Raw genomic sequence first — 25,766 nt, forward strand, 5'->3', positions numbered from 1 at the left:
AAAGTCCCAGTCCTCCTAAAAATGAGAGGCAGCCAGACAATCCTTTTCTTTTATCCGTGTATGAATTAGTGTGAATGTCATGTAGCGTAAAGCACTTTGAGTGGTCGGAAGACACAGCTGCACACATCCAGTCCATTTAAAACAAATCGGATACACCCAGACCTTAAAATGAAGCATCAACAGTCCAGGTCTAAAATATTCAGTTTAAGCCAATAAAAAATAGCGGCAGCAAATCTTCACATTTGAGAAGCGGAATTTTGTTTGTATATTAATTTTTAACCTATAATTATACTGGTTGTTGATTCATTTTCTAATTAATCTGTTCAGCTCTCCTGTAATCGAAAGAATGAATTTGGAATTTAAAGATGATAATTTGTACATTAAGTCCAGTCCGAGCCATGCAATAAAAACTCTACCAAGTCCTTTTCTCAATTTCATCTACTGATGGAAAGAATCATATATATATTTAAAAAAAATCAAATCAAAGTACATATGCATTTATTAAACAAGATGCAGCTTCGCCAAGACAAACATGTGGCTTATCTTTAAAACACATTATTAACTGATAATATTGTTAACACAAATGTCTCTGAAAATCCATTAATTTCCCCGTTGTTCCGCTTTCACAATGAAATGTACACGGTGAAAAGCGACACGTCTAAACTGACCACTTCTCAGTCCTGGCTTCCACTGACTTGATCAAGCCCTTTCCCAAGACCCGGAAGTCCTCCAGGATTGCTTCGACGTTGGGAATGGTATTCGCTTCCTCCCCAGTCACCTCCACTCTCCGAGCAGACATATACGATGTCTGTCATGAGGGGAAACAGAAACATGGAGGTCAGAGTGATGGATGTTGATGAGTGAAATGAAGGATGGAAGTGAAGGAGACACGTGACGCAACACAAGGAAGCTGTTGGCTATGCAGAAGGCTTCTGTCCTACAGACGTGATTTTAGATGGAGGGCATAACTTAGGCCTTACCTTGAAGGGCACTGGGAGGAAGGCCTTTGGCTTCCATAAAACTGCGATCACGGTTCCGCCATGAGGATCACAGAAGAAGAGGGCGAGCTCTCCGAAAGCATCCTGAAAATGAATTGGATTAATTGATGCTCCTGTTCAAAACGTCGTGAACGTTCTCTAGATACAGAGAATAAAGTCATAATATTGGGGGGAAAATGTGATATAATGGACAAATTCTACCGACCTATAAAAACTGAAACTAACAGAAAACACGGAGAAAGGGCCAGACTTTATGCTCCGGACACCTGTGGTCAGCTCTGGAGCGCAGTGCCCCGAGGAAATCATCCTCATTTATAGATATTAAAGAAAACCTCTAAAAACATGAGATGAAAACACAATATTGTCCAACACTGTGTATATAAATAGTTTGACACCATATCTTATCATTACCTTCGCATTGAAAATGCAGAAGGTTATGTTTTGATCGCCGTGTATTCATTTATTTATTTATATGCGTGTTCTCGATAACAAAAAGTTTTAAACCGAATCGCATGAAATTTGTTGGGATGATTGGTTGTTATCCGGGACCATTTGATTAGATTTTTGGATCAATCGGGTCAAAGGTCAAGGTCATGGAAAGGTCAACATCTTCTTTTTACCATAGCACGGTCAATTTTTATCCAATTGGCATGCAACTAATGCCAACATGTTCATAATTCAAAGCCCAATCTTGTGATATGCGAAGGTATGCGCTCTACCGAGTGCCCGTTCTAGTTTGTATTGTTTTGCTCATTCGCTCAAATATTGTCTGGGACCATTTTGTCCTCCAAAAATAATAGTACGGACATGTCCCAACTGTGCATGAGCGAACCTACACCCTGCAGTTATTTCTAGAAAAAACTGCTTTGTGGACAATGTAAATGCAATCTTGAAATTGTTCTGCTCTGAATTTGATATTCTCAGGAAGCTGCTGGACGTCAGACAGAACACGCTTCGGGGCCCGAGCCGCCACGCTGCAACTTGCATTGTGCAAATCCTGCTGCACCGCTTTCCTCACATCCTGTGTCAACAAGACGTGATTGATATCACACCTGCCTATGAACCTGAAGTGTAAGACTCACTCTGAGCTCTGCCAGGTAGAGGGTCACGGGGTTGTAGTCGATGACCGGCAGGGCCCCTCTGGACTGGGCCACGTTGCCAGCCATGAGGCCCCTGTTGAAGGTGACAATGGGAGGGTCCACTGCCTGAGAGAGCAGGAACCTGCCTTGGGTTCAGGTGAATCAGCACATCGTAGGCATCCAGAGGAGCGCGCATGACCACCTGCACAAACACAGACAACGCATCAAAAGCTGAAATAGTGAATAATAATTCATTCAGACTGTGGAGCATCGATGAAGACAATAGAACATGAGTTTGTGCTTTGTCCTCACCCTGACATCTTGTATCTGGTCTCCGCCCATCAGCTGATGCTCCAGTAACTTCAGACTCTCTGCAGCCACCATCACCACACGCAGCAGCATCTGAAGACACACAACCAAAGTACAACATTTAATGTCATATAATACAATATGAAGACCCCTATTGTGGTTGCACAATCGTTCAATTAGCACTAATTTCCAATTACCAACTTTCCAGAACACATTAAATATGACCAACAATTGCAGACACAAAACTTGAATTCATACCTGAAATTCAAACACATCGTCATGCCAGCAGAGAGCTAAGGTCACGTAGGCATTGTGTTGATAGCAAGCTTCACATTTGAAGCGGAATTTTGTTTGTATATTAATTTTAACCTATAATTATACTGGTTGCTGATTCATTTCTAATTAATCTGTTCAGCTCTCCTGTAATCGAAAGAATGAATTTGGAATTTAAAGATGATAATTTGTACATTAAAGTCCATAAGTCCGAGCCATGCAATAAAAACTCTACCAAGTCCTTTCTCAATTTCATCTACTGATGGAAAGAATCATATATATATATTTTTAAAAAAAATCAAATCAAAAGTACATATGCATTTATTAAACAAGATGCAGTTCACCAAGACAAACATGTGGCTTATCTTTAAAACACATTATTAACTGATAATATTGTTAACACAAATGTCTCTGAAAATCCATTAATTTCCCGTTGTTCCGTTTCACAATGAAATGTACACGGTGAAAACGACACGTCTAAACTGACCACTTCTCAGTCCTGGCTTCCACTGACTTGATCAAGCCCTTTCCCAAGACCCGGAAGTCCTCCAGGATTGCTTCGACGTTGGGAATGGTATTCGCTTCCTCCCCAGTCACCTCCACTCTCCGAGCAGACATATACGATGTCTGTCATGAGGGGAAACAGAAAACATGGAGGTCAGAGTGATGGATGTTGATGAGTGAAATGAGAAGGATGGAAGTGAAGGAGACACGTGACGCAACACAAGGAAGCTGTTGGCTATGCTGCCAACTGGTCTGCACATGCTCTGAGGGCGCGCCCCGGGATGTGGTCGGGACCTGCCGCCTTCCGGATGTCCACCCGCTTGAAGGCTCTGCGCACGTCAGCCTCTGAGATGATCAGCAGGCTGGTCTCCTCGGGCGGCGCGCTGCCTTCGGCGGCTGCCCGCTCACGTCGAACCGAGCAAAGAATGTATTTAGCTCGCCTGGGAGGGAGGTAGAGGAGTTCTCTTCACCGCTGGTTTTCCCTCTGAAGTCCGTGATTGTCTGTAGCCCCTTCCACACACCTCTCACGTCATGGCTCTTGAGCTTTTCCTCCACCTTGTTCCTGAACTCCCGCTGGCAGAGCCGATGGTCTTCTGGAGGTCGAAGGGCTCTTTGTATTCCGCCATATTCCCGGGTCAAAGGCGGTGTTACGCGGCGTCTTGAGTGCAGCGCGAACATCGCCATTTATCCACGGTTTCTGGTTGGGATAAATCCGAACCGACTTGGTAGGAACAACGTCATCTATGCATTTCTTGATGAACCGGTGACTGAGGACAGCGTACTCACTGACGTTGTTGTCCGACGCGACCCTGAACATATCCCAGTCAGCGCGTTCAAAACAGTCCTGTAGCATAGACTCCGATTGGTCCGACCAGCGTTGCACTTCCTTCACAGCGATTGGTTGCTGCTTAAGCCTCTCCCTGTGGCGGGAGTAGTTGGATGGAGGCGGTGGTCCGATTTGGCGAGCGGTGGGCGGAGGAGGGCTTTGTATCCATCCGGAAGGGAGTGTAGCAGTGGTAGAATCCGCTCTCCCTCGTGTTGCTTTTTATGTGTTGGTAGAACTTCGGAGAACTTTCTTCAGGTTCGCTTTGTTGAAGTCCCATACAATGAAAGCAGCCTCGGGTGTGCCGACTCCTGCTCGCTGATCGCCCGTAGAGTTCCTTCAGCGCTATGTCCGTGTTAGCGAGGCGGAATGTACACAGCAGTTACGGTGACTGCTGTAAACTCCGGTAGCCAGAATGGTCGACACATGAGCATTAGGTACTCCAGGTCCGGGGAACAGAACGACTTGAGAGTATGTACATGACTTTGGTTGCACCAAGATCTGTTTATCATGAGACATACCCCTCCACGATCTTTACCAGAGAGAGTCTTTGTTCTGTCCGCGGTGGGCGGAAAATCCTGCCGGCTCGATGGCTGGTCGGTAACCTCCGACATCCATGTCTCCGTAAGGCAGATGATGCAGTTGTCCTTAGTTTCCCGGTGGAATTGAATACGAGTCTGGAGCTCGCATAGCTTATTGTCCAAAGACTGTACATTTGCCAGTAAAATGGTGGGTAGTGGGGGTCGATTGGCTCGACGTCTCAGCCTAACCAGCACGCCAGCTTCCCCTCCGTCGGCGACGTTTGCGTGAGATCGCGCCTAAAATGGACGGAGATAGTTCCGCTACTGTTCCTGGCGGGACGTCCGAGTAAGAGTTGAAAAACTCTGGTAGGCGGCGAGCAACTGCCGATCCAATCTCCAGAAGTGTGCATCTGTCGTACGTTAACTGGCTGCTAACGTTTTGTGCAAAAATAGTCGCAATAAGAAGAATAAATAACAAAAAACTACTACAAAATCCGGGAGCTCGCAACACAGCCGCCATCACGTACGGCGCCATATCTCGGGGCCATATCTCGGTGCACACTGTCGACTGCACATGTCATCGGTCATACTCGCTGCGGACAACTTAAACACGCTAAATATGTTCAAAATTGTCCATGTGAGGATGCACCAATAGCGGGATTGATATGGAGCCAGATGCTCCTGCACTCAGAGCTACATCGATACCACCACAACCGATATCGCTACGGCAACACGGCATCAGCCTCCGGTCAGCCGAGCCTGAGAGGCTTCACCGATAACCTGATGAACACGTGGAAGACATCCCGACAGGCGGTGGCCTGTTTCAGAGGTTGGCAGCCACAGCGGTGCGTGCTGTCGTGGACACATGCATCCACTTGCAACTCCACCACACACACACCACACACACACACACACACACACACACACACACACACACACACACACACACACACACACACACACACACACAAACTTTATTGTGTCAAGAAAGCTTTTTAAAAACTAATTTACAGTAGTTTGTTACTGTTATATTATTACCTATCTATCTTTATGAAATATACATATGGAATTTAATTGAGAGAGAGAGAGAAAGAGAGAAAGAGGAAGAGAGTGAGGAGAGAGAGAGGAAGAGAGTGAGAGAGAGAGAGAGACAGAGGAAGAGAGTGAGAGAGAGAGAGAGAGAGAGAGAGAGACAGAGGACGAGAGTGAGAGGAAGAGAGTGAGAGAGAGAGTGAGAGAGAGACAGAGGAAGAGAGTGAGAGAGAGTGGAAGAGAGTGAGAGAGAGAGAGTGAGAGAGAGAGAGAGACAGAGAGAGTGAGAGAGAGAGAGAGACAGAGAGAGTGAGAGAGAGACAGAGAGAGTGAGAGAGAGAGACAGAGGAAGAGAGAGAGAGAGAGAGAGAGAGAGAGAGAGAGTGAGAGAGACAGAGAGAGTGAGAGAGAGAGAGACAGAGGAAGAGAGTGAGAGAGAGAGAGACCCAAGCTGAGTTCCAGTGTTTTCCTGACAGCTGATGCTTAAAGTGAAGGATCTTTCAGGTGTACCAGCTTATTCTCCTTTAGGTTATAAGCCACTCCTTTGAGTTTTGCTTAGTTATAGTTTAATATATTATATTACATAATATTTTGAATGGAGTTTGCTTAAACAGTAAATTATTAACATCTATCCCTACTGCAAATAACGTTGTTCTGTTTGTGAGTCATGATCATCAGTCTGAGACGTTTTACACGCAGAACCGACATGAGTCACGAATGTTGCACAACAGTTCAGTGAAGCTGCCTGACAACGACATGTTAACTGGAATTGACTGAGTTAAAGAGCCAACGTGTGATCCAGGTTGACGCAAGTAATGTGCGTCATAATAAATGTTAGACAGAAACATATATTTAAGTTTCTTAGTTTGGCAGGCATGATCACCGTTATATTTCATTTGATATATTGGTCCTGGCATATTTCATTAGAGCGAATCACCTATTGTTCTTCTCATGTTTTTTATTATTATTATTATTATTATGATATTGGTATATGTTTGAGGCGCTTGGGCTGCTGGTCAACTCTTGAAATGTGCCACCTGAGTCAGTCATGGTAACAAACAGTCATCTGATAATGGTGTCAAATTGGAGCGTGAGAGATTTGCTCGACTGCGCCCCCTTTTGAGCGGCTCCGGCGTTGTTTCTCCTCGCTGCATGACATTTGGTAGCTATATTAACACGATGTACAAAAAAGCCTCTTGGAGATATGCCACAAAACAGGAAGTTGTTGTAATTTGGCTCTATATGGTCTAATCTGCTCCAAATGTCTCATACATTCCCACCCTGAAGATACATACACGATCATTTGGCATCACAGTCGTAGCACCGCCGAATGGCAAAAGGAAGTCGTAGGTTGTGCACTTTCCTCTTCACCGATGAATCACATCTCTCTCAAATCAGACATATGATAATGCTTCATTGTAAAGCTTGTAAGGAGAATCTCGATCGTTCGGCATAAACGAATAATTGATCACATCTTTTCCAAATGCCACATGTTTGAGGAGACTCCAGGCTGGAAGACATCTACAGGCCAATGTTGAATCGGTCAAAGCGCCACCAACTGGGAGCAGGATGTTTCGTTTCTATAGTTTGGCATGCTACTCAAGTACATCAAATACTCAAGTACATCAAATACTCAAGTACATCAAGTCCACATCGAGTTTGTTCCAAGAAGTTCATGTCAGCCCGCGAGGCTCTTGACTTACCGTGGAACGCATTCTTTGTTTCCGAGTAGCTCAAAAAGCTCAAAGATGTGCACACAGTGAAGTCCAAAGTGTTCCCCGACGTGGCTGTGGTGCTTGGAGGTGGCCAAAGAGGTCGTTAGCACCCACTGCGACATTTAGATGACTGCAAATTACCTAAATGTACCAAACAAGTAGAATGTTTGTTTTCTCTCGTCTCTAAACCATCTCTAAACCCAACTGGAAGTCGGATATTTAGAATTTTGTCTGAATTTCTTGTGTATTTGATGTTATTTCCAGGCGCTGTACTTTAACAAACAAATTCGGTCAGTAGGCTACAATCTTTAGACTTTTATGATTAAAAGTTATCGAAAGCTGCACGCTCGATGGAATGGCCGAACTGTGGCGTGGCGGCCATGTGATGTGATTCCCCATCAAACGAGAAGTTGATGGAACTCCACTGGACTTGCTCAAATCGATCATGAGAGTATCAGCCTGAGGACGTCAACAAGCCCGTTTTCACAGTCATGGTGCCATCTGCTGGCAACAGGAAGTCAGTGTTGTGTTACAAGCAGCCTCCACTTTAGGCCACCTTTACCTGATGTACTCTACTTGAAACAGAGTAACACAATTGTTAGTGTGCATGTTCTCTAGTGCCACAGTGTGAACACCGAAAGTGGTGAAATATTTGTGTAAGAGCCAAATGCATGATTTCATTTGTTATAATAATTTAGTTTTAAAAGATTAAAAAAGGTAACTGAATATAAATCCTTTTCATTATGATTTGAAAGAATGTTTAGTTTAACATATATAATTTAGTATTGTATTTGAAAGCTTAATAATTTGTAAGCTTCCAATCAGATGCCGTCACGTCAGTATAACAGCTGTCAGTTGTGTTTGAGCTCAGAGTTGTTGGACCGTGTGACCATGTACTATACGTTTTTTTAGTAAACATAATTTTGTATGAAAGAACTACTTGTGTCACTCGCATGTCAATTAATAGCTTTTAAGACTGATCTCAAAATAGTGTGGTACAGAAGAACCAGAACTAGACGGAGTGCCACTACAATTTGCAATACATAACTTTCACAACCACATGCCACCAGGACCCCCGACTACTTTGCTTTCGTCTTTTTAGTTTACCTCTTTAGACTTCCGGTAGGAATCCTATCGAGACGTCCAGAGGAGCTGCGTTTTCAGGCCACGTGAAAGTAAAGTGGACAAGGAAAATAATGGTGGTACCCACAAACATCGAGGGAAAGCTATAAGAACCCACAGTCGGTCCATCTTTTGCAATAACAAGTCCTCACCGTTCACCGTTGCTGTGGGAGACACTGGTTTTTCCTTAGATCATGGCTGTGATCACTGGTTTTTCCTTAGATCATGGCTGTGATCACTGGTTTTGTTTCTCACGTTTGTGATCGATGGCCTTTTGTGCTCCTTTTTTCCCCAGGAGTGGCGGTGTGTCAGGGGCAGACAGGTGAGGGCGTATCGATGTCTCTCGTACAGACGGACCAGGATGTCACGCTCCCTCGAGACGGAGAAGACGTTAGCAACAACTTCACACTGAAATTAAAAAGGGCTGATGAACGACACGAGTCCTAGATGTAGCGCAGGAAACTCGCCACCCCCTTTTTTAATATATCACGGCAAAGTTTTCAATAAGTTATTTCTTTATAGGACTTTGAGGTGAACAGTTTTCAAACAAACATCAAAGCCCATGGGATAAGCCGGAATTGTGTAAAAGAGAAACGTAGTCATGTCAGGAAATCTGACTCATGAACAAATTCTTGGCAACAGATTCCAGCATCATTGCGGAATAACGTATGATAAAGTGTTTGGTGAGCGACATGCACAAATGACACAACGCGATTTGTAACACCGTGTTGTGAGTGATGCATTGAGCCCATCTGCGGGTACATTTCCTCTTTCTTCACTTTCGCAATAATTCTACTGGACCGCAATTAAAACATGCTTCTCTGTCAACAGCTGCAGTCAGACGAATGCGTCAGCTCGGCAGTTCAGGAAACCTCTGCCAAGTCGTTCACGCCTCTGTTTACGACGTGACGAACGCTCTGCAGACCCATGCTGCAATAGCAAACGGATCTCATCTTTTTCTACATTTATTAATTTGATGCCGTAGACTCCAAATAAAAGCAGCAAGACCCTCTTGTATTTTGATTGGTCCAAACCATTTGCACGTCATTTTGCTATCGCGCTATTGTGAACATGTTAGTGACAAGCATCCCTCGACTCTAATTAAGTGCATTGTGTACCGCGCCAATCCCAATCCTCAGGGGCAGCTCAGATCTTACTGCCCTTCCAGTAACCCATGGAAAATCAACAAGCAGTTGTATACAAGCCCGTACAACGCTGTACTTCTACATGACAGGATTACACCACGAGCCTCCTGAATGTTGCTAAAGTTCGGAAAAACTCTGACTTATTTCTCAAGAACAGAAATAACGAGTAAAGACATGAACTGGGGGTTATGAACTCAAAGTTCCCAGAGCTTTATTTTGGACAGGGGAGGAATACTGCTTGTGATTTATAAAGCAATCTTTGTCCAAACTCACAATTTATACCAATACCCCCAAGAGTAAGGCTTGCTCGGGTGAATAAATTGAGTAAATTACCTGGTGCTATAATTAATTGAGGCAATGCTATGCTGGAATGTGCATTGCCTAAAGAAGAGAGATGCAGCATTAAAAATGTTTGTCAGATTATTGGTGTTTAGTATATGTTAATTCATATTTACAACACAACGGTATATTTTACAAAAGTCTCGATTTGTTTCTGTATTCAAGGGGCTATGAGTGGAAGCCATGAGCCCCGGTCTCGTTTTTCCATGATTAGAGATTATGATTTAGCATAAATTACCAACGACTTAAAGTCCCAGTCCTCCTAAAAATGAGAGGCAGCCAGACAATCCTTTTCTTTTATCCGTGTATGAATTAGTGTGAATGTCATGTAGCGTAAAAGCACTTTGAGTGGTCGGAAGACACAGCTGCTGCACATCCAGTCCATTTAAAACAAATCGGATACACCCAGACCTTAAAATGAAGCATAGTCAACAGTCCAGGTCTAAAAATATTCAGTTTGCGCCAATAAAAAATAAGCGGCAGCAAATCTTCACATTTGAGAAGCGGAATTTTGTTTGTATATTAATTTTTAACCTATAATTATACTGGTTGCTGATTCATTTTCTAATTAATCTGTTCAGCTCTCCTGTAATCGAAAGAATGAATTTGGAATTTAAAGATGATAATTTGTACATTAAGTCCAGTCCGAGCCATGCAATAAAAACTCTACCAAGTCCTTTTCTCAATTTCATCTACTGATGGAAAGAATCATATATATATATTTTAAAAAAAATCAAATCAAAAGTACATATGCATTTATTAAACAAGATGCAGCTTCGCCAAGACAAACATGTGGCTTATCTTTAAAACACATTATTAACTGATAATATTGTTAACACAAATGTCTCTGAAAATCCATTAATTTCCCGTTGTTCCGTTCACAATGAAATGTACGGTGAAACGACACGTCTAAACTGACCACTTCTCAGTCCTGGCTTCCACTGACTTGATCAAGCCCTTTCCCAAGACCGGAAGTCCTCCAGGATTGCTGACGTTGGGAATGGTATTCGCTTCCTCCCAGTCACCTCCACTCTCCGAGCAGACATATACGATGTCTGTCATGAGAAACAGAAAACATGGAGGTCAGAGTGATGGATGTTGATGAGTGAAATGAGAAGGATGGAAGTGAAGGAGACACGTGGCAACACAAGGAAGCTGTTGGCTATGCAGAAGGCTTCTGTCCTACAGGCGTGATTTTAGATGGAGGCATAACTTAGGCCTTACCTTGAAGGGCACTGGGAGGAAGGCCTTTGGCTTCCATAAAACTGCGATCACGGTTCCGCCATGAGGATCACAGAAGAAGAGGGCGAGCTCTCCGAAAGCATCCTGAAAATGAATTGGATTAATTGATGCTCCTGTTCAAAACGTCGTGAACGTTCTCTAGATACAGAGAATAAAGTCATAATATTGGGGGGAAAATGTGTGATATAATGGACAAATTCTACCGACCCTATAAAAACTGAAACTAACAGAAAACACGGAGGAAAGGGCCAGACTTTATGCTCCGGACACCTGTGGTCAGCTCTGGAGCGCAGTGCCCCGAGGAAATCATCCTCATTTATAGATATTAAAGAAAACCTCTAAAAACATGAGATGAAAACACAATATTGTCCAACACTGTGTATATAAATAGTTTGACACCATATCTTATCATTACCTTCGCATTGAAAATGCAGAAGGTTATGTTTTGATCGCCGTGTATTCATTTATTTATTTATATGCGTGTTCCTCGCATAACAAAAAAAGTTTTAAACCGAATCGCATGAAATTTGGTGGGATGATTGGTTATTATCCGGGGACCATTTGATTAGATTTTTGGATCAATCGGGTCAAAGGTCAAGGTCATGGAAAGGTCAACATCTTCTTTTTACCATAGCACGGTCAATTTTTATCCAATTGGCATGCAACTAATGCCAACATGTTCATAATTCAAAGCCCAATCTTGTGATATTAGATGCCGTATGCGGCTACCGAGTGCCCGTTCTAGTTTGTATTGTTTTGCTCATTCGCTCAAATATCGTGCTTTGTCGTGGACACATGCATCCACTTGCAACTCCACCACACACACACACACACACACACACACACACACACACACACACACACACACACACACACACACACACACACACACACACACACACACACACACACACACACACACACACAAACTTTATTGTGTCAAGAAAGCTTTTTTTTAAAACTAATTTACAGTAGTTTGTTACTGTTATATTATTACCTATCTATCTTTATGAAATATACATATGGAATTTAATTGAGAGAGAGAGAGAAAGAGAGAAAGAGGAAGAGAGTGAGGAGAGAGAGAGGAAGAGAGTGAGAGAGAGAGAGAGGAAGAGAGTGAGAGAGAGAGAGAGGAAGAGAGAGAGACAGAGGACGAGAGTGAGAGGAAGAGAGTGAGAGAGAGAGAGAGTGAGAGAGAGACAGAGGAAGAGAGTGAGAGAGAGAGAGAGAGAGAGAGTGAGAGAGAGAGAGAGAGAGAGAGAGTGAGAGAGAGAGACAGAGAGAGTGAGAGAGAGAGAGACAGAGGAAGAGAGTGAGAGAGAGAGAGAGAGAGAGAGAGAGAGAGAGAGAGAGAGAGAGAGAGAGAGAGAGAGAGAGTGAGAGAGAGAGAGAGAGAGAGAGAGTGAGAGAGAGAGAGACAGAGGAAGAGAGTGAGAGAGAGAGAGACCCAAGCTGAGTTCCAGTGTTTTCCTGACAGCTGATGCTTAAAGTGAAGGATCTTTCAGGTGTACCAGCGCTATTCTCCTTTAGGTTATAAGCCACTCCTTTGAGTTTTGCTAGTTATAGTTTAATATATTATATTACATAATATTTTGAATGGAGTTTGTAAACAGTAAATTATTAACATCTATCCCTACTGCAAATAACGTTGTTCTGTTTGTGAGTCATGATCATCAGTCTGAGACGTTTTACACGCAGAACCGACATGAGTCACGAATGTTGCACAACGGTTCAGTGAAGCTGCCTGACAACGACATATTAACTGGAATTGACTGAGTTAAAGAGCCAACGTGTGATCCAGGTTGACGCAAGTAATGTGCGTCATAATAAATGTTAGACAGAAACATATATTTAAGTTTCTTAGTTTGGCAGGCATGATCACCGTTATATTTCATTTGATATATTGGTCCTGGCATATTTCATTAGAGCGAATCACCTATTGTTCTTCTCATGTTTTTATTATTATTATTATTATTATGATATTGGTATATGTTTGAGGCGCTGGGCTGCTGGTCAACTCTTGAAATGTGCCACCTGAGTCAGTCATGGTAACAAACAGTCATCTGATAATGGTGTCAAATTGGGCGTGAGAGATTTGCTCGACTGCGCCCTTTTGAGCGGCTCCGGCGTTGTTTCTCCTCGCTGCATGACATTTGGTAGCTATATTAACACGATGTACAAAAAAGCCTCTTGGAGATATGCCACAAAACAGGAAGTTGTTGTAATTTGGCTCTATATGGTCTAATCTGCTCCAAATGTCTCATACATTCCCACCCTGAAGATACATACACGATCATTTGGCATCACAGTCGTAGCACCACCGAATGGCAAAAGGAAGTCGTAGGTTGTGCACTTTCCTCTTCACCGATGAATCACATCTCTCTCAAATCAGACATATGATAATGCTTCATTGTAAAGCTTGTAAGGAGAATCTCGATCGTTCGGCATAAACGAATAATTGATCACATCTTTTCCAAATGCCACATGTTTGAGGAGACTCCAGGCTGGAAGACATCTACAGGCCAATGTTGAATCGGTCAGCGCCACCAACTGGGAGCAGGATGTTCGTTTCTATAGTTTGGCATGCTACTCAAGTACATCAAATACTCAAGTACATCAAATACTCCAAGTACATCAAGTCCACATCGAGTTTGTTCCAAGAAGTTCATGTCAGCCGAGGCTCTTGACTTACCGTGGAACGATTCTTTGTTTCCGAGTAGCTCAAAAGCTCAAAGATGTGCACACAGTGAAGTCCAAAGTGTTCCCGACGTGGCTGTGGTGCTTGGAGGTGGCCAAAGGGGTCGTTAGCGCACCGCGACATTTAGATGACTGCAAATTACCTAAATGTACCAAACAAGTAGAATGTTTGTTTTCTCTCGTCTCTAAACCATCTCTAAACCCAACTGGAAGTCGGATATTTAGAATTTTGTCTGAATTTCTTGTGTATTTGATGTTATTTCCAGGCCTGTACTTTAACAAACAAATTCGGTCAGTAGGCTACAATCTTTAGACTTTTATGATTAAAAGTTATCGAAGCTGCACGCCGATGGAATGGCCGAACTGTGGCGTATGCCATGTGATGTGATTCCCCATCAAACGAGAAGTTGATGGAACTCCACTGGACTTGCTCAAATCGATCATGAGAGTATCAGCCTGAGGACGTCAACAAGCCCGTTTTCACAGTCATGGTGCCATCTGCTGGCAACAGGAAGTCAGTGTTGTGTTACAAGCAGCCTCCACTTTAGGCCACCTTTACCTGATGTACTCTACTTGAAACAGAGTAACACAATTGTTAGTGTGCATGTTCTCTAGTGCCACAGTGTGAACACCGAAAGTGGTGAAATATTTGTGTAAGAGCCAAATGCATGATTTCATTTGTTATAATAATTTAGTTTTAAAAGATTAAAAAAGGTAACTGAATATAAATCCTTTTCATTATGATTTGAAAGAATGTATAGTTTAACATATAATTTAGTATTGTATTTGAAAGCTTAATAATTTGTAAGCTTCCAATCAGATGTCATTACGTCAGTATAACAGCTGTCAGTTGTGTTTGAGCTCAGAGTTGTTGGACCGTGTGACCATGTACTATACGTTTTTAGTAAACATAATTTTGTATGAAAGAACTACTTGTGTCACTGCATGTCAATTAATAGCTTTTAAGACTGATCTCAAAATAGTGTGGTACAGAAGAACCAGAACTAGACGGAGTGCCACTACAATTTGCAATACATAACTTTCACAACCACATGCCACCAGGACCCCCGACTACTTTGCTTTCGTCTTTTAGTTTACCTCTTTAGACTTCCGTAGGAATCCTATCGAGACGTCCAGAGGAGCTGCGTTTTCAGGCCACGTGAAAGTAAAGTGGACAAGGAAAATAATGGTGGTACCCACAAACATCGAGGGAAAGCTATAAGAACCCACAGTCGGTCCATCTTTTGCAATAACAAGTCCTCACCGTTCACCGTTGCTGTGGGAGACACTGGTTTTTCCTTAGATCATGGCTGTGATCACTGGTTTTTCCTTAGATCATGGCTGTGATCACTGGTTTTGTTTCTCACGTTTGTGATCGATGGCCTTTTGTGCTCCTTTTTTCCCCAGGAGTGGCGGTGTGTCAGGGGCAGACAGGTGAGGGCGTATCGATGTCTCTCGTACAGACGGACCAGGATGTCACGCTCCTCGAGACGGAGAAGACGTTAGCAACAACTTCACACTGAAATTAAAAGGGCTGATGAACGACACGAGTCCTAGATGTAGCGCAGGAAACTCGCCACCCCCTTTTTTAATATATCACGGCAAAGTTTTCAATAAGTTATTTCTTTATAGGACTTAGAGGTGAACAGTTTTCAAACGAACATTAAAGCCCATGGGATCAGCCGGAATTGTGTAAAAGAGAAACGTAGTCATGTCAGGAAATCTGACTCATGAACAAATTCTTGGCAACAGATTCCAGCGTCATTGCGGAGTAACGTATGATAAAGTGTTTGGTGAGTGACATGCACAAATGACACAACGCGATTTGTAACACCGTGTTGTGAGTGATGCATTGAGCCCGTCTGCGGGTACATTTCCTCTTTCTTCACTTTCTCAATAATTCTACTGGACCGCAATTAAAACATGCTTCTCTGTCAACAGCTGCAGTCAGACGAATGCGTCAGCTCGCAGTTCAGGAAACCTCTGCCAAGTCGTTCACGCCTCTGTTTACGACGTGACGAACGCTCTGCAGACCCATGCTGCAATAGCAAACGGATCTCATCTTTTTCTACATTTATTAATTTGATGCCGTAGACTCCAAATAAAAGCAGCAAGACCCTCTTGTATTTTGATTGGTCCAAACCATTTGCACGTCATTTTGCTATCGCGCTATTGTGAACATGTTAGTGACAAGCATCCCTCGACTCTTTTTAAGTGCAATCCCAATCCTCAGGGGCAGCTCAGATCTTACTGCCCTTCCAGTAACCCATGGAAAATCAACAAGCAGTTGTATACAAGCCATTAACGCTGTACTTCTACATGACAGGATTACACCACGAGCCTCCTGAATGTTGCTAAAGTTCGGAAAAACTCTGACTTATTTCTCAAGAACAGAAATAACGAGTAAAGACATGAACTGGGGGTTATGAACTCAAAGTTCCCAGAGCTTTATTTTGGACAGGGGAGGAATACTGCTTGTGATTTATAAAGCAATCTTTGTCCAAACTCACAATTTATACCAATACCCCCAAGAGTAAGGCTTGCTCGGGTGAATAAATTGAGTAAATTACCTGGTGCTATAATTAATTGAGGCAATGCTATGCTGGAATGTGCATTGCTCAAAGAAAGAGATGCAGCATTAAAAATGTTTGTCAGATTATTGGTGTTTAGTATATGTTAATTCATATTTACAACACGACGGTATATTTTACAAAAGTCTCGATTTGTTTCTGTATTCAAGGGGTTATGAGTGGAAGCCATGAGCCCCGGTCTCGTTTTTCCATGATTAGAGATTATGATTTAGCATAAATTACCAACGACTTAAAGTCCCAGTCCTCCTAAAAATGAGAGGCAGCCAGACAATCCTTTTCTTTTATCCGTGTATGAATTAGTGTGAATGTCATGTAGCGTAAAAGCACTTTGAGTGGTCGGAAGACACAGCGCTGCACACGTCCAGTCCATTTAAAACTAATCGGATACACCCAGACCTTAAAATGAAGCATCGTCAACAGTCCAGGTCTAAAAATATTCAGTTTAGCCAATAAAAAATAAGCGGCAGCAAATCTTCACATTTGAGAAGCGGAATTTTGTTTGTATATTAATTTTTAACCTATAATTATACTGGTTGCTGATTCATTTTCTAATTAATCTGTTCAGCTCTCCTGTAATCGAAAGAATGAATTTGGAATTTAAAGATGATAATTTGTACATTAAGTCCAGTCCGAGCCATGCAATAAAAACTCTACCAAGTCCTTTTCTCAATTTCATCTACTGATGGAAAGAATCATATATATATATTTTTAAAAAAATCTAATCAAAAGTACATATGCATTTATTAAACAAGATGCAGCTTCGCCAAGACAAACATGTGGCTTATCTTTAAAACACATTATTAACTGATAATATTATTAACAAAATGTCTCTGAAAATCCATTAATTTCCTCGTTGTTCCGTTTCACAATGAAATGTACACGGTGAAAACGACACGTCTAAACTGACCACTTCTCAGTCATGGCTTCCACTGACTTGATCAAGCCCTTTCCCAAGACCCGGAAGTCCTCCACGATTGCTTCACGTTGGGAATGGTATTCGCTTCCTCCCCAGTCACCTCCACTCTCCGAGCAGACATATACGATGTCTGTCATGAGGGGAAACAGAAAACATGGAGGTCAGAGTGATGGATGTTGATGAGTGAAATGAGAAGGATGGAAGTGAAGGAGACACGTGATTTAACACAAGGAAGCTGTTGGCTATGCAGAAGGCTTCTGTCCTACAGACGTGATTTTAGATGGAGGCATAACTTAGGCCTCACCTTGAAGGGCACTGGGAGGAAGGCCTTTGGCTCATAAAACTGCGATCACGGTTCCGCCATGAGGATCACAGAAGAAGAGGGCGAGCCTCCGAAGCATCCTGAAAATGAATTGATTAATTGATGCTCCTGTTCAAAACGCCGTGAACGTTCTCTAGATACAGAGAATAAAGTCATAATATTGGGGGAAATGTGATATAATGGACAAATTCTATCGATTCTATAAAACTGAAACTAACAGAAAACACGGAGGAAAGGGCCAGACTTTATGCTCGGACACCTGTGGTCAACTCTGGAGCGCAGTGCCCGAAATCATCCTCATTTATAGATATTAAAGAAAGCCTCTAAAACATGAGATGAAAACACAATATTGTCCAACACTGTGTATATAAATAGTTTGACACCATATCTTATCATTACCTTCGCATTGAAAATGCAAGGTTATGTTTTGATCGCCGTGGTATTCATTTATTTATTTATATGCGTGTTCTCGTGATAAGAACAAAAAGTTTTAAACCGAATCGCATGAAATTTGGTGGATGATTGGTTATTATCCGGGACCATTTGATTGATTTTTGGATCAATCGGGTCAAAGGTCAAGGTCATGGAAAGGTCAACATCTTTCTTTACCATAGCACGGTCAATTTTTATCCAATTGGCATGCAACTAATGCCAACATGTTCATAATTCAAAGCCCAATCTTGTGATATGCGAAGGTATGCGCTTACCGAAAGTGCCCGCTCTAGTTTGTATTGTTTGCTCATTCGCCAAATATTGTCTGGGACCATTTGTCCTCCAAAATAATAGTAACGGACATGTCCCAACTGTGCATGAGCGAACTTTACCCTGCAGTTATTTCTAGAAAACTGCTTTTGTGGACAATGTAAATGCAATCTTGAAATTGTTCTGCTCTGAATTTGATATTCTCAGGAAGCTGCTGGACGTCAGACAGAACACGCCGGGGCCCGAAGCCACGCTGCAACTGTGCATTGTGCAAATCCTGCTGCACCGCTGCTCACATCCTGTGTCAACAGGGACGTGATTGATATCCTGCCTATGAACCTGAAGTGTAAGACTCACTCTGAGCTCTGCAGAGGTCACGTTGTAGTGGATGACCCAGGGCCCCTCTGGACTGGGGCCACGTTGCCAGCCATGAGGCCCCTGTTGAAGGCATGACAATGGGAGGGTCCACTGCCTGAGAGGGGAACCTGCCTTGGGTTCAGGTGAATCAGCACATCAGTAGGCATCCAGGAGGATGCATGACCACCTGCACAAACACAGACAACGCATCAGCTAAGGAAATAGTGAATACAATTCATTCAGACTATGGAGCATCGATGAAGACAATAGAACATGAGGTTTGTGCTTTGTCCTCACTCATTGTCTTTGGTATCTGGTCCTCCGATCCATCAGCTGATGCTCCAGTAACTTCAGACTCTCTGCAGCCACCATCACCACGCAGCATCTGAAGACCACACAACCAAAGGTACAATATTTAATGTCATATAATACAATATGAAGACTCCTATTGTGGTTGCACAATCGTTCAATTAGCACTCACACCAATTACCAACCTTTCCAGAACACATTAAATATGACCAACAATTGCAGACATGCAAAACTTGAATTCATACTCTTTTTGAAATTCAAACACATCGTCACCTTCACAGCGATTGGTTGCTGCTTAAGCCTCTGCCTGTAGGCGGGAGTAGTTGGATGGAGCGGTGGTCCGATTTGCGAACGGTGGGCGGAGGAGGGCTTTGTATCCATCCCGAAGGGAGTGTAGCAGTGGTCGAGAATCCGCTCCCCTCGTGTTGCTTTTTATGTGTTGGTAGAACCGGAGAACTTTCTTCAGGTTCGCTTTGTTGAAGTCCCCGCCACAATGAAAGCAGCCTCGGGTGTGCCGACTCCTGCTCGCTGATCGCCCGTAGAGTTCCTTCAGCGCTATGTCCGTGTTAGCTTGAGGCGGAATGTACACAGCAGTTACGGTGACTGCTGTAAACTCCCGTAGCCAGAATGGTCGACACATGAGCATTAGGTACCCAGGTCCGGGGAACAGAACGACTTGAGAGTATGTACATGACTTTGGTTGCACCAAGATCTGTTTATCATGAGACATACCCTCCACGATCTTTACCAGAGAGTCTTTGTTCTGTCCGCTGTGGACGGAAAATCCTGCCGCTCGATGGCTGAGTCGGTAACCTCCTCCGACATCCATGTCTCCGTAAGGCAGATGATGCAGTTGTCCTTAGTTTCCGGTGGAATTGAATACGAGCCTGGAGCTCGCAGCTTATTGTCCAAAGACTGTACATTTGCCAGCAAATGGTGGGTAGTGGGGTCGATTGGCTCGACGTCTCAGCCTAACCAGCACGCCAGCTCGCCTCCGTCGGCGACGTTTGCGTGAGATCGCGCCTAAAATGGACGGAGATAGTTCCGCTACTGTTCCTGGCGGGACGTCCGAGTAAGAGTTGAAAAACTCTGGTAGGCGGCGAGCAACTGCCGATCCAATCTCCAGAAGTGTGCATCTGTCGTACGTTAACTGGCTGCTAACGTTTTGTGCAAAAATAGTCGCAATAAGAAGAATAAATAACAAAAAACTACTACAAAATCCGGGAGCTCGCAACACAGCCGCCATCACGTACGGCGCCATATCTCGGGGCCATATCTCGGCGCCATATCTCGGTGCACACTGTCGACTGCACATGTCATCGGTCATACTCGCTGCGGACAACTTAAACACGCTAAATATGTTCAAAATTGTCCATGTGAGGATGCACCAATAGCGGGATTGATATGGAGCCAGATGCTCCTGCACTCAGAGCTACATCGATACCACCACAACCGATATCGCTACGGCAACACGGCATCAGCCTCCGGTCAGCCGAGCCTGAGAGGCTTCACCGATAACCTGATGAACACGTGGAAGACATCCCGACAGGCGGTGGCCTGTTTCAGAGGGTTGGCAGCCACAACGGTGCGTGCTTTGTCGTGGACACATGCATCCACTTGCAACTCCACCACACACACACACACACACACACACACACACACACACACACACACACACACACACACACACACACACACACACACACACACACACACACACACACACACACACACACACACACACACACACACACACACACACAAACTTTATTGTGTCAAGAAAGCTTTTTTTTAAAACTAATTTACAGTAGTTTGTTACTGTTATATTATTACCTATCTATCTTTATGAAATATACATATGGAATTTAATTGAGAGAGAGAAAGAGAGAAAGAGGAAGAGGGAGAGAGAGAGGAGTAGGGAGTGAGAGAGAGAGACAGAGGAAGAGAGTGAGAGAGAGAGAGAGAGAGAGAGAAGAGAGGAGAGAGAGACAGAGGAGTGAGAGAGAGGAGTGAGAGAGAGACAGAGGAGTGAGAGAGGAGAGAGAGAGAGACAGAGGAGTGAGAGAGACAGAGGAGTGAGAGAGAGAGAGAGAGAGAGAGAGAGTGAGAGAGAGAGAGACAGAGGAAGAGAGTGAGAGAGAGAGACAGAGAGAGTGAGAGAGAGAGAGACAGAGGAAGAGAGTGAGAGAGAGAGAGAGAGAGAGAGAGAGAGAGAGAGAGAGAGAGAGAGAGAGAGAGAGACAGAGGAAGAGAGTGAGAGAGAGAGAGACCCAAGCTGAGTTCCAGTGTTTTCCTGACAGCTGATGCTTAAAGTGAAGGATCTTTCAGGTGTACCAGCGCTATTCTCCTTTAGGTTATAAGCCACTCCTTTGAGTTTTGCTTAGTTATAGTTTAATATATTATATTACATAATATTTTGAATGGAGTTTGCTTAAACAGTAAATTATTAACATCTATCCCTACTGCAAATAACGTTGTTCTGTTTGTGAGTCATGATCATCAGTCTGAGACGTTTTACACGCAGAACCGACATGAGTCACGAATGTTGCACAACGGTTCAGTGAAGCTGCCTGACAACGACATGTTAACTGGAATTGACTGAGTTAAAGAGCCAACGTGTGATCCAGGTTGACGCAAGTAATGTGCGTCATAATAAATGTTAGACAGAAACATATATTTAAGTTTCTTAGTTTGGCAGGCATGATCACCGTTATATTTCATTTGATATATTGGTCCTGGCATATTTCATTAGAGCGAATCACCTATTGTTCTTCTCATGTTTTTATTATTATTATTATTATTATTATTATGATATTGGTATATGTTTGAGGCGCTTGGGCTGCTGGTCAACTCTTGAAATGTGCCACCTGAGTCAGTCATGGTAACAAACAGTCATCTGATAATGGTGTCAAATTGGAGCGTGAGAGATTTGCTCGACTGCGCCCCCTTTTGAGCGGCTCCGGCGTTGTTTCTCCTCGCTGCATGACATTTGGTAGCTATATTAACACGATGTACAAAAAAGCCTCTTGGAGATATGCCACAAAACAGGAAGTTGTTGTAATTTGGCTCTATATGGTCTAATCTGCTCCAAATTTATCATACATTCCCACCCTGAAGATACATACACGATCATTTGGCATCACAGTCGTAGCACCACCGAATGGCAAAAGGAAGTCGTAGGTTGTGCACTTTCCTCTTCACCGATGAATCACATCTCTCTCAAATCAGACATATGATAATGCTTCATTGTAAAGCTTGTAAGGAGAATCTCGATCATTCGGCATAAACGAATAATTGATCACATCATTTCCAAATGCCACATGTTTGAGGAGACTCCAGGCTGGAAGACATCTACAGGCCAATGTTGAATCGGTCAAAGCGCCACCGACTGGGAGCAGGATGTTTCGTTTCTATAGTTTGGCATGCTACTCAAGTACATCAAATACTCAAGTACATCAAGTCCACATCGAGTTTGTTCCAAGAAGTTCATGTCAGCCCGCGAGGCTCTTGACTTACCGTGGAACGCATTCTTTGTTTCCGAGTAGCTCAAAAAGCTCAAAGATGTGCACACAGTGAAGTCCAAAGTGTTCCCCGACGTGGCTGTGGTGCTTGGAGGTGGCCAAAGAGGTCGTTAGCACCCACTGCGACATTTAGATGACTGCAAATTACCTAAATGTACCAAACAAGTAGAATGTTTGTTTTCTCTCGTCTCTAAACCATCTCTAAACCCAACTGGAAGTCGGATATTTAGAATTTTGTCTGAATTTCTTGTGTATTTGATGTTATTTCCAGGCGCTGTACTTTAACAAACAAATTCGGTCAGTAGGCTACAATCTTTAGACTTTTATGATTAAAAGTTATCGAAAGCTGCACGCTCGATGGAATGGCCGAACTGTGGCGTGGCGGCCATGTGATGTGATTCCCCATCAAACGAGAAGTTGATGTAACTCCACTGGACTTGCTCAAATCGATCATGAGAGTATCAGCCTGAGGACGTCAACAAGCCCGTTTTCACAGTCATGGTGCCATCTGCTGGCAACAGGAAGTCAGTGTTGTGTTACAAGCAGCCTCCACTTTAGGCCACCTTTACCTGATGTACTCTACTTGAAACAGAGTAACACAATTGTTAGTGTGCATGTTCTCTAGTGCCACAGTGTGAACACCGAAAGTGGTGAAATATTTGTGTAAGAGCCAAATGCATGATTTCATTTGTTATAATAATTTAGTTTTAAAAGATTAAAAAAGGTAACTGAATATAAATCCTTTTCATTATGATTTGAAAGAATGTTTAGTTTAACATATATAATTTAGTATTGTATTTGAAAGCTTAATAATTTGTAAGCTTCCAATCAGATGCCGTCACGTCAGTATAACAGCTGTGTGTTGTGTTTGAGCTCAGAGTTGTTGGACCGTGTGACCATGTACTATACGTTTTTTTAGTAAACATAATTTTGTATGAAAGAACTACTTGTGTCACTCGCATGTCAATTAATAGCTTTTAAGACTGATCTCAAAATAGTGTGGTACAGAAGAACCAGAACTAGACGGAGTGCCACTACAATTTGCAATACATAACTTTCACAACCACATGCCACCAGGACCCCCGACTACTTTGCTTTCGTCTTTTTAGTTTACCTCTTTAGACTTCCGGTAGGAATCCTATCGAGACGTCCAGAGGAGCTGCGTTTTCAGGCCACGTGAAAGTAAAGTGGACAAGGAAAATAATGGTGGTACCCACAAACATCGAGGGAAAGCTATAAGAACCCACAGTCGGTCCATCTTCTGCAATAACAAGTCCTCACCGTTCACCGTTGCTGCGGGAGACACTGGTTTTTCCTTAGATCATGGCTGTGATCACTGGTTTTTCCTTAGATCATGGCTGTGATCACTGGTTTTGTTTCTCACGTTTGTGATCGATGGCCTTTTGTGCTCCTTTTTTCCCCAGGAGTGGCGGTGTGTCAGGGGCAGACAGGTGAGGGCGTATCGATGTCTCTCGTACAGACGGACCAGGATGTCACGCTCCCTCGAGACGGAGAAGACGTTAGCAACAACTTCACACTGAAATTAAAAAGGGCTGATGAACGACACGAGTCCTAGATGTAGCGCAGGAAACTCGCCACCCCCTTTTTTAATATATCACGGCAAAGTTTTCAATAAGTTATTTCTTTATAGGACTTAGAGGTGAACAGTTTTCAAACGAACATTAAAGCCCATGGGATAAGCCGGAATTGTGTAAAAGAGAAACGTAGTCATGTCAGGAAATCTGACTCATGAACAAATTCTTGGCAACAGATTCCAGCATCATTGCGGAATAACGTATGATAAAGTGTTTGGTGAGCGACATGCACAAATGACACAACGCGATTTGTAACACCGTGTTGTGAGTGATGCATTGAGCCCGTCTGCGGGTACATTTCCTCTTTCTTCACTTTCTCAATAATTCTACTGGACCGCAATTAAAACATGCTTCTCTGTCAACAGCTGCAGTCAGACGAATGCGTCAGCTCGCAGTTCAGGAAACCTCTGCCAAGTCGTTCACGCCTCTGTTTACGACGTGACGAACGCTCTGCAGACCCATGCTGCAATAGCAAACGGATCTCATCTTTTTCTACATTTATTAATTTGATGCCGTAGACTCCAAATAAAAGCAGCAAGACCCTCTTGTATTTTGATTGGTCCAAACCATTTGCACGTCATTTTGCTATCGTGAACATGTTAGTGACAAGCATCCCTCGACTCTTTTTAAGTGCAATCCCAATCCTCAGGGGCAGCTCAGATCTTACTGCCCTTCCAGTAACCCATGGAAAATCAACAAGCAGTTGTATACAAGCCCGTACAACGCTGTACTTCTACATGACAGGATTACACCACGAGCCTCCTGAAAGTTGCTAAAGTTCGGAAAAACTCTGACTTATTTCTCAAGAACAGAAATAACGAGTAAAGACATGAACTGGGGGTTATGAACTCAAAGTTCCCAGAGCTTTATTTTGGACAGGGGAGGAATACTGCTTGTGATTTATAAAGCAATCTTTGTCCAAACTCACAATTTATACCAATACCCCCAAGAGTAAGGCTTGCTCGGGTGAATAAATTGAGTAAATTACCTGGTGCTATAATTAATTGAGGCAATGCTATGCTGGAATGTGCATTGCCTAAAGAAGAGAGATGCAGCATTAAAAATGTTTGTCAGATTATTGGTGTTTAGTATATGTTAATTCATATTTACAACACGACGGTATATTTTACAAAAGTCTCGATTTGTTTCTGTATTCAAGGGGCTATGAGTGGAAGCCATGAGCCCCGGTCTCGTTTTTCCATGATTAGAGATTATGATTTAGCATAAATTACCAACGACTTAAAGTCCCAGTCCTCCTAAAAATGAGAGGCAGCCAGACAATCCTTTTCTTTTATCCGTGTATGAATTAGTGTGAATGTCATGTAGCGTAAAAGCACTTTGAGTGGTCGGAAGACACAGCGCTGCACACGTCCAGTCCATTTAAAACTAATCGGATACACCCAGACCTTAAAATGAAGCATCGTCAACAGTCCAGGTCTAAAAATATTCAGTTTGCGCCAATAAAAAATAAGCGGCAGCAAATCTTCACATTTGAGAAGCGGAATTTTGTTTGTATATTAATTTTTAACCTATAATTATACTGGTTGCTGATTCATTTTCTAATTAATCTGTTCAGCTCTCCTGTAATCGAAAGAATGAATTTGGAATTTAAAGATGATAATTTGTACATTAAAAGTCCAGTCCGAGCCATGCA

At 43.0% G+C, this 25,766-nt stretch overlaps 1 protein-coding gene across 4 annotated transcripts; it reads right to left on the reverse strand.

Annotated features, from left to right (window-relative positions):
• Positions 1 to 656: 656 nt before the first annotated feature.
• On the reverse strand, positions 657 to 24,306 carry LOC130196657 (nucleolar protein 6-like). Of its 4 annotated transcripts, none has more exons than XR_008832284.1 (5): positions 7,243 to 7,269; positions 2,390 to 2,479; positions 2,081 to 2,279; positions 981 to 1,082; positions 657 to 808 (listed from the first exon to the last, which is right to left on the reverse strand). XR_008832284.1 is itself a non-coding variant. In XM_056418955.1 (5 exons), the coding sequence occupies exons 3-5, from the start codon at positions 2,162 to 2,164 to the stop codon at positions 659 to 661; spliced, it is 336 nt and encodes a 111-aa protein (XP_056274930.1). In that variant the 5' UTR covers positions 2,165 to 2,279; positions 2,390 to 2,479; positions 23,799 to 24,306; the 3' UTR covers positions 657 to 658. The 4 variants fall into 4 exon arrangements, 3 of the variants coding, with proteins under 3 accessions (XP_056274930.1, XP_056274928.1, XP_056274929.1); XM_056418955.1 differs by lacking the exon at positions 7,243 to 7,269 and adding an exon at positions 23,799 to 24,306; XM_056418953.1 differs by lacking the exon at positions 7,243 to 7,269 and adding an exon at positions 8,529 to 8,844.
• Between the last annotated feature and the right edge of the window lie 1,460 nt (positions 24,307 to 25,766).

The sequence above is a fragment of the Pseudoliparis swirei genome, chromosome 7 (assembly GCF_029220125.1).
Source record: "Pseudoliparis swirei isolate HS2019 ecotype Mariana Trench chromosome 7, NWPU_hadal_v1, whole genome shotgun sequence".
Classification (NCBI taxonomy): Eukaryota; Metazoa; Chordata; class Actinopteri; order Perciformes; family Liparidae; genus Pseudoliparis; species Pseudoliparis swirei.

Coding starts and splice junctions, on each gene's coding strand:
- LOC130196657 (XM_056418955.1), bottom strand. CDS start 2,164: ATGGCTGGCAACGTGGCCCAGTCCAGAGGGGCCCTGCCGGTCATCGAC. Junction 1,083..2,080: donor TCTACCTGGCAGAGCTCAGA/GTGAGTCTTACA, acceptor ATTCATTTTCAG/GATGCTTTCGGAGAGCTCGC. Junction 809..980: donor TCCTCCCAGTGCCCTTCAAG/GTAAGGCCTAAG, acceptor CCCTCATGACAG/ACATCGTATATGTCTGCTCG.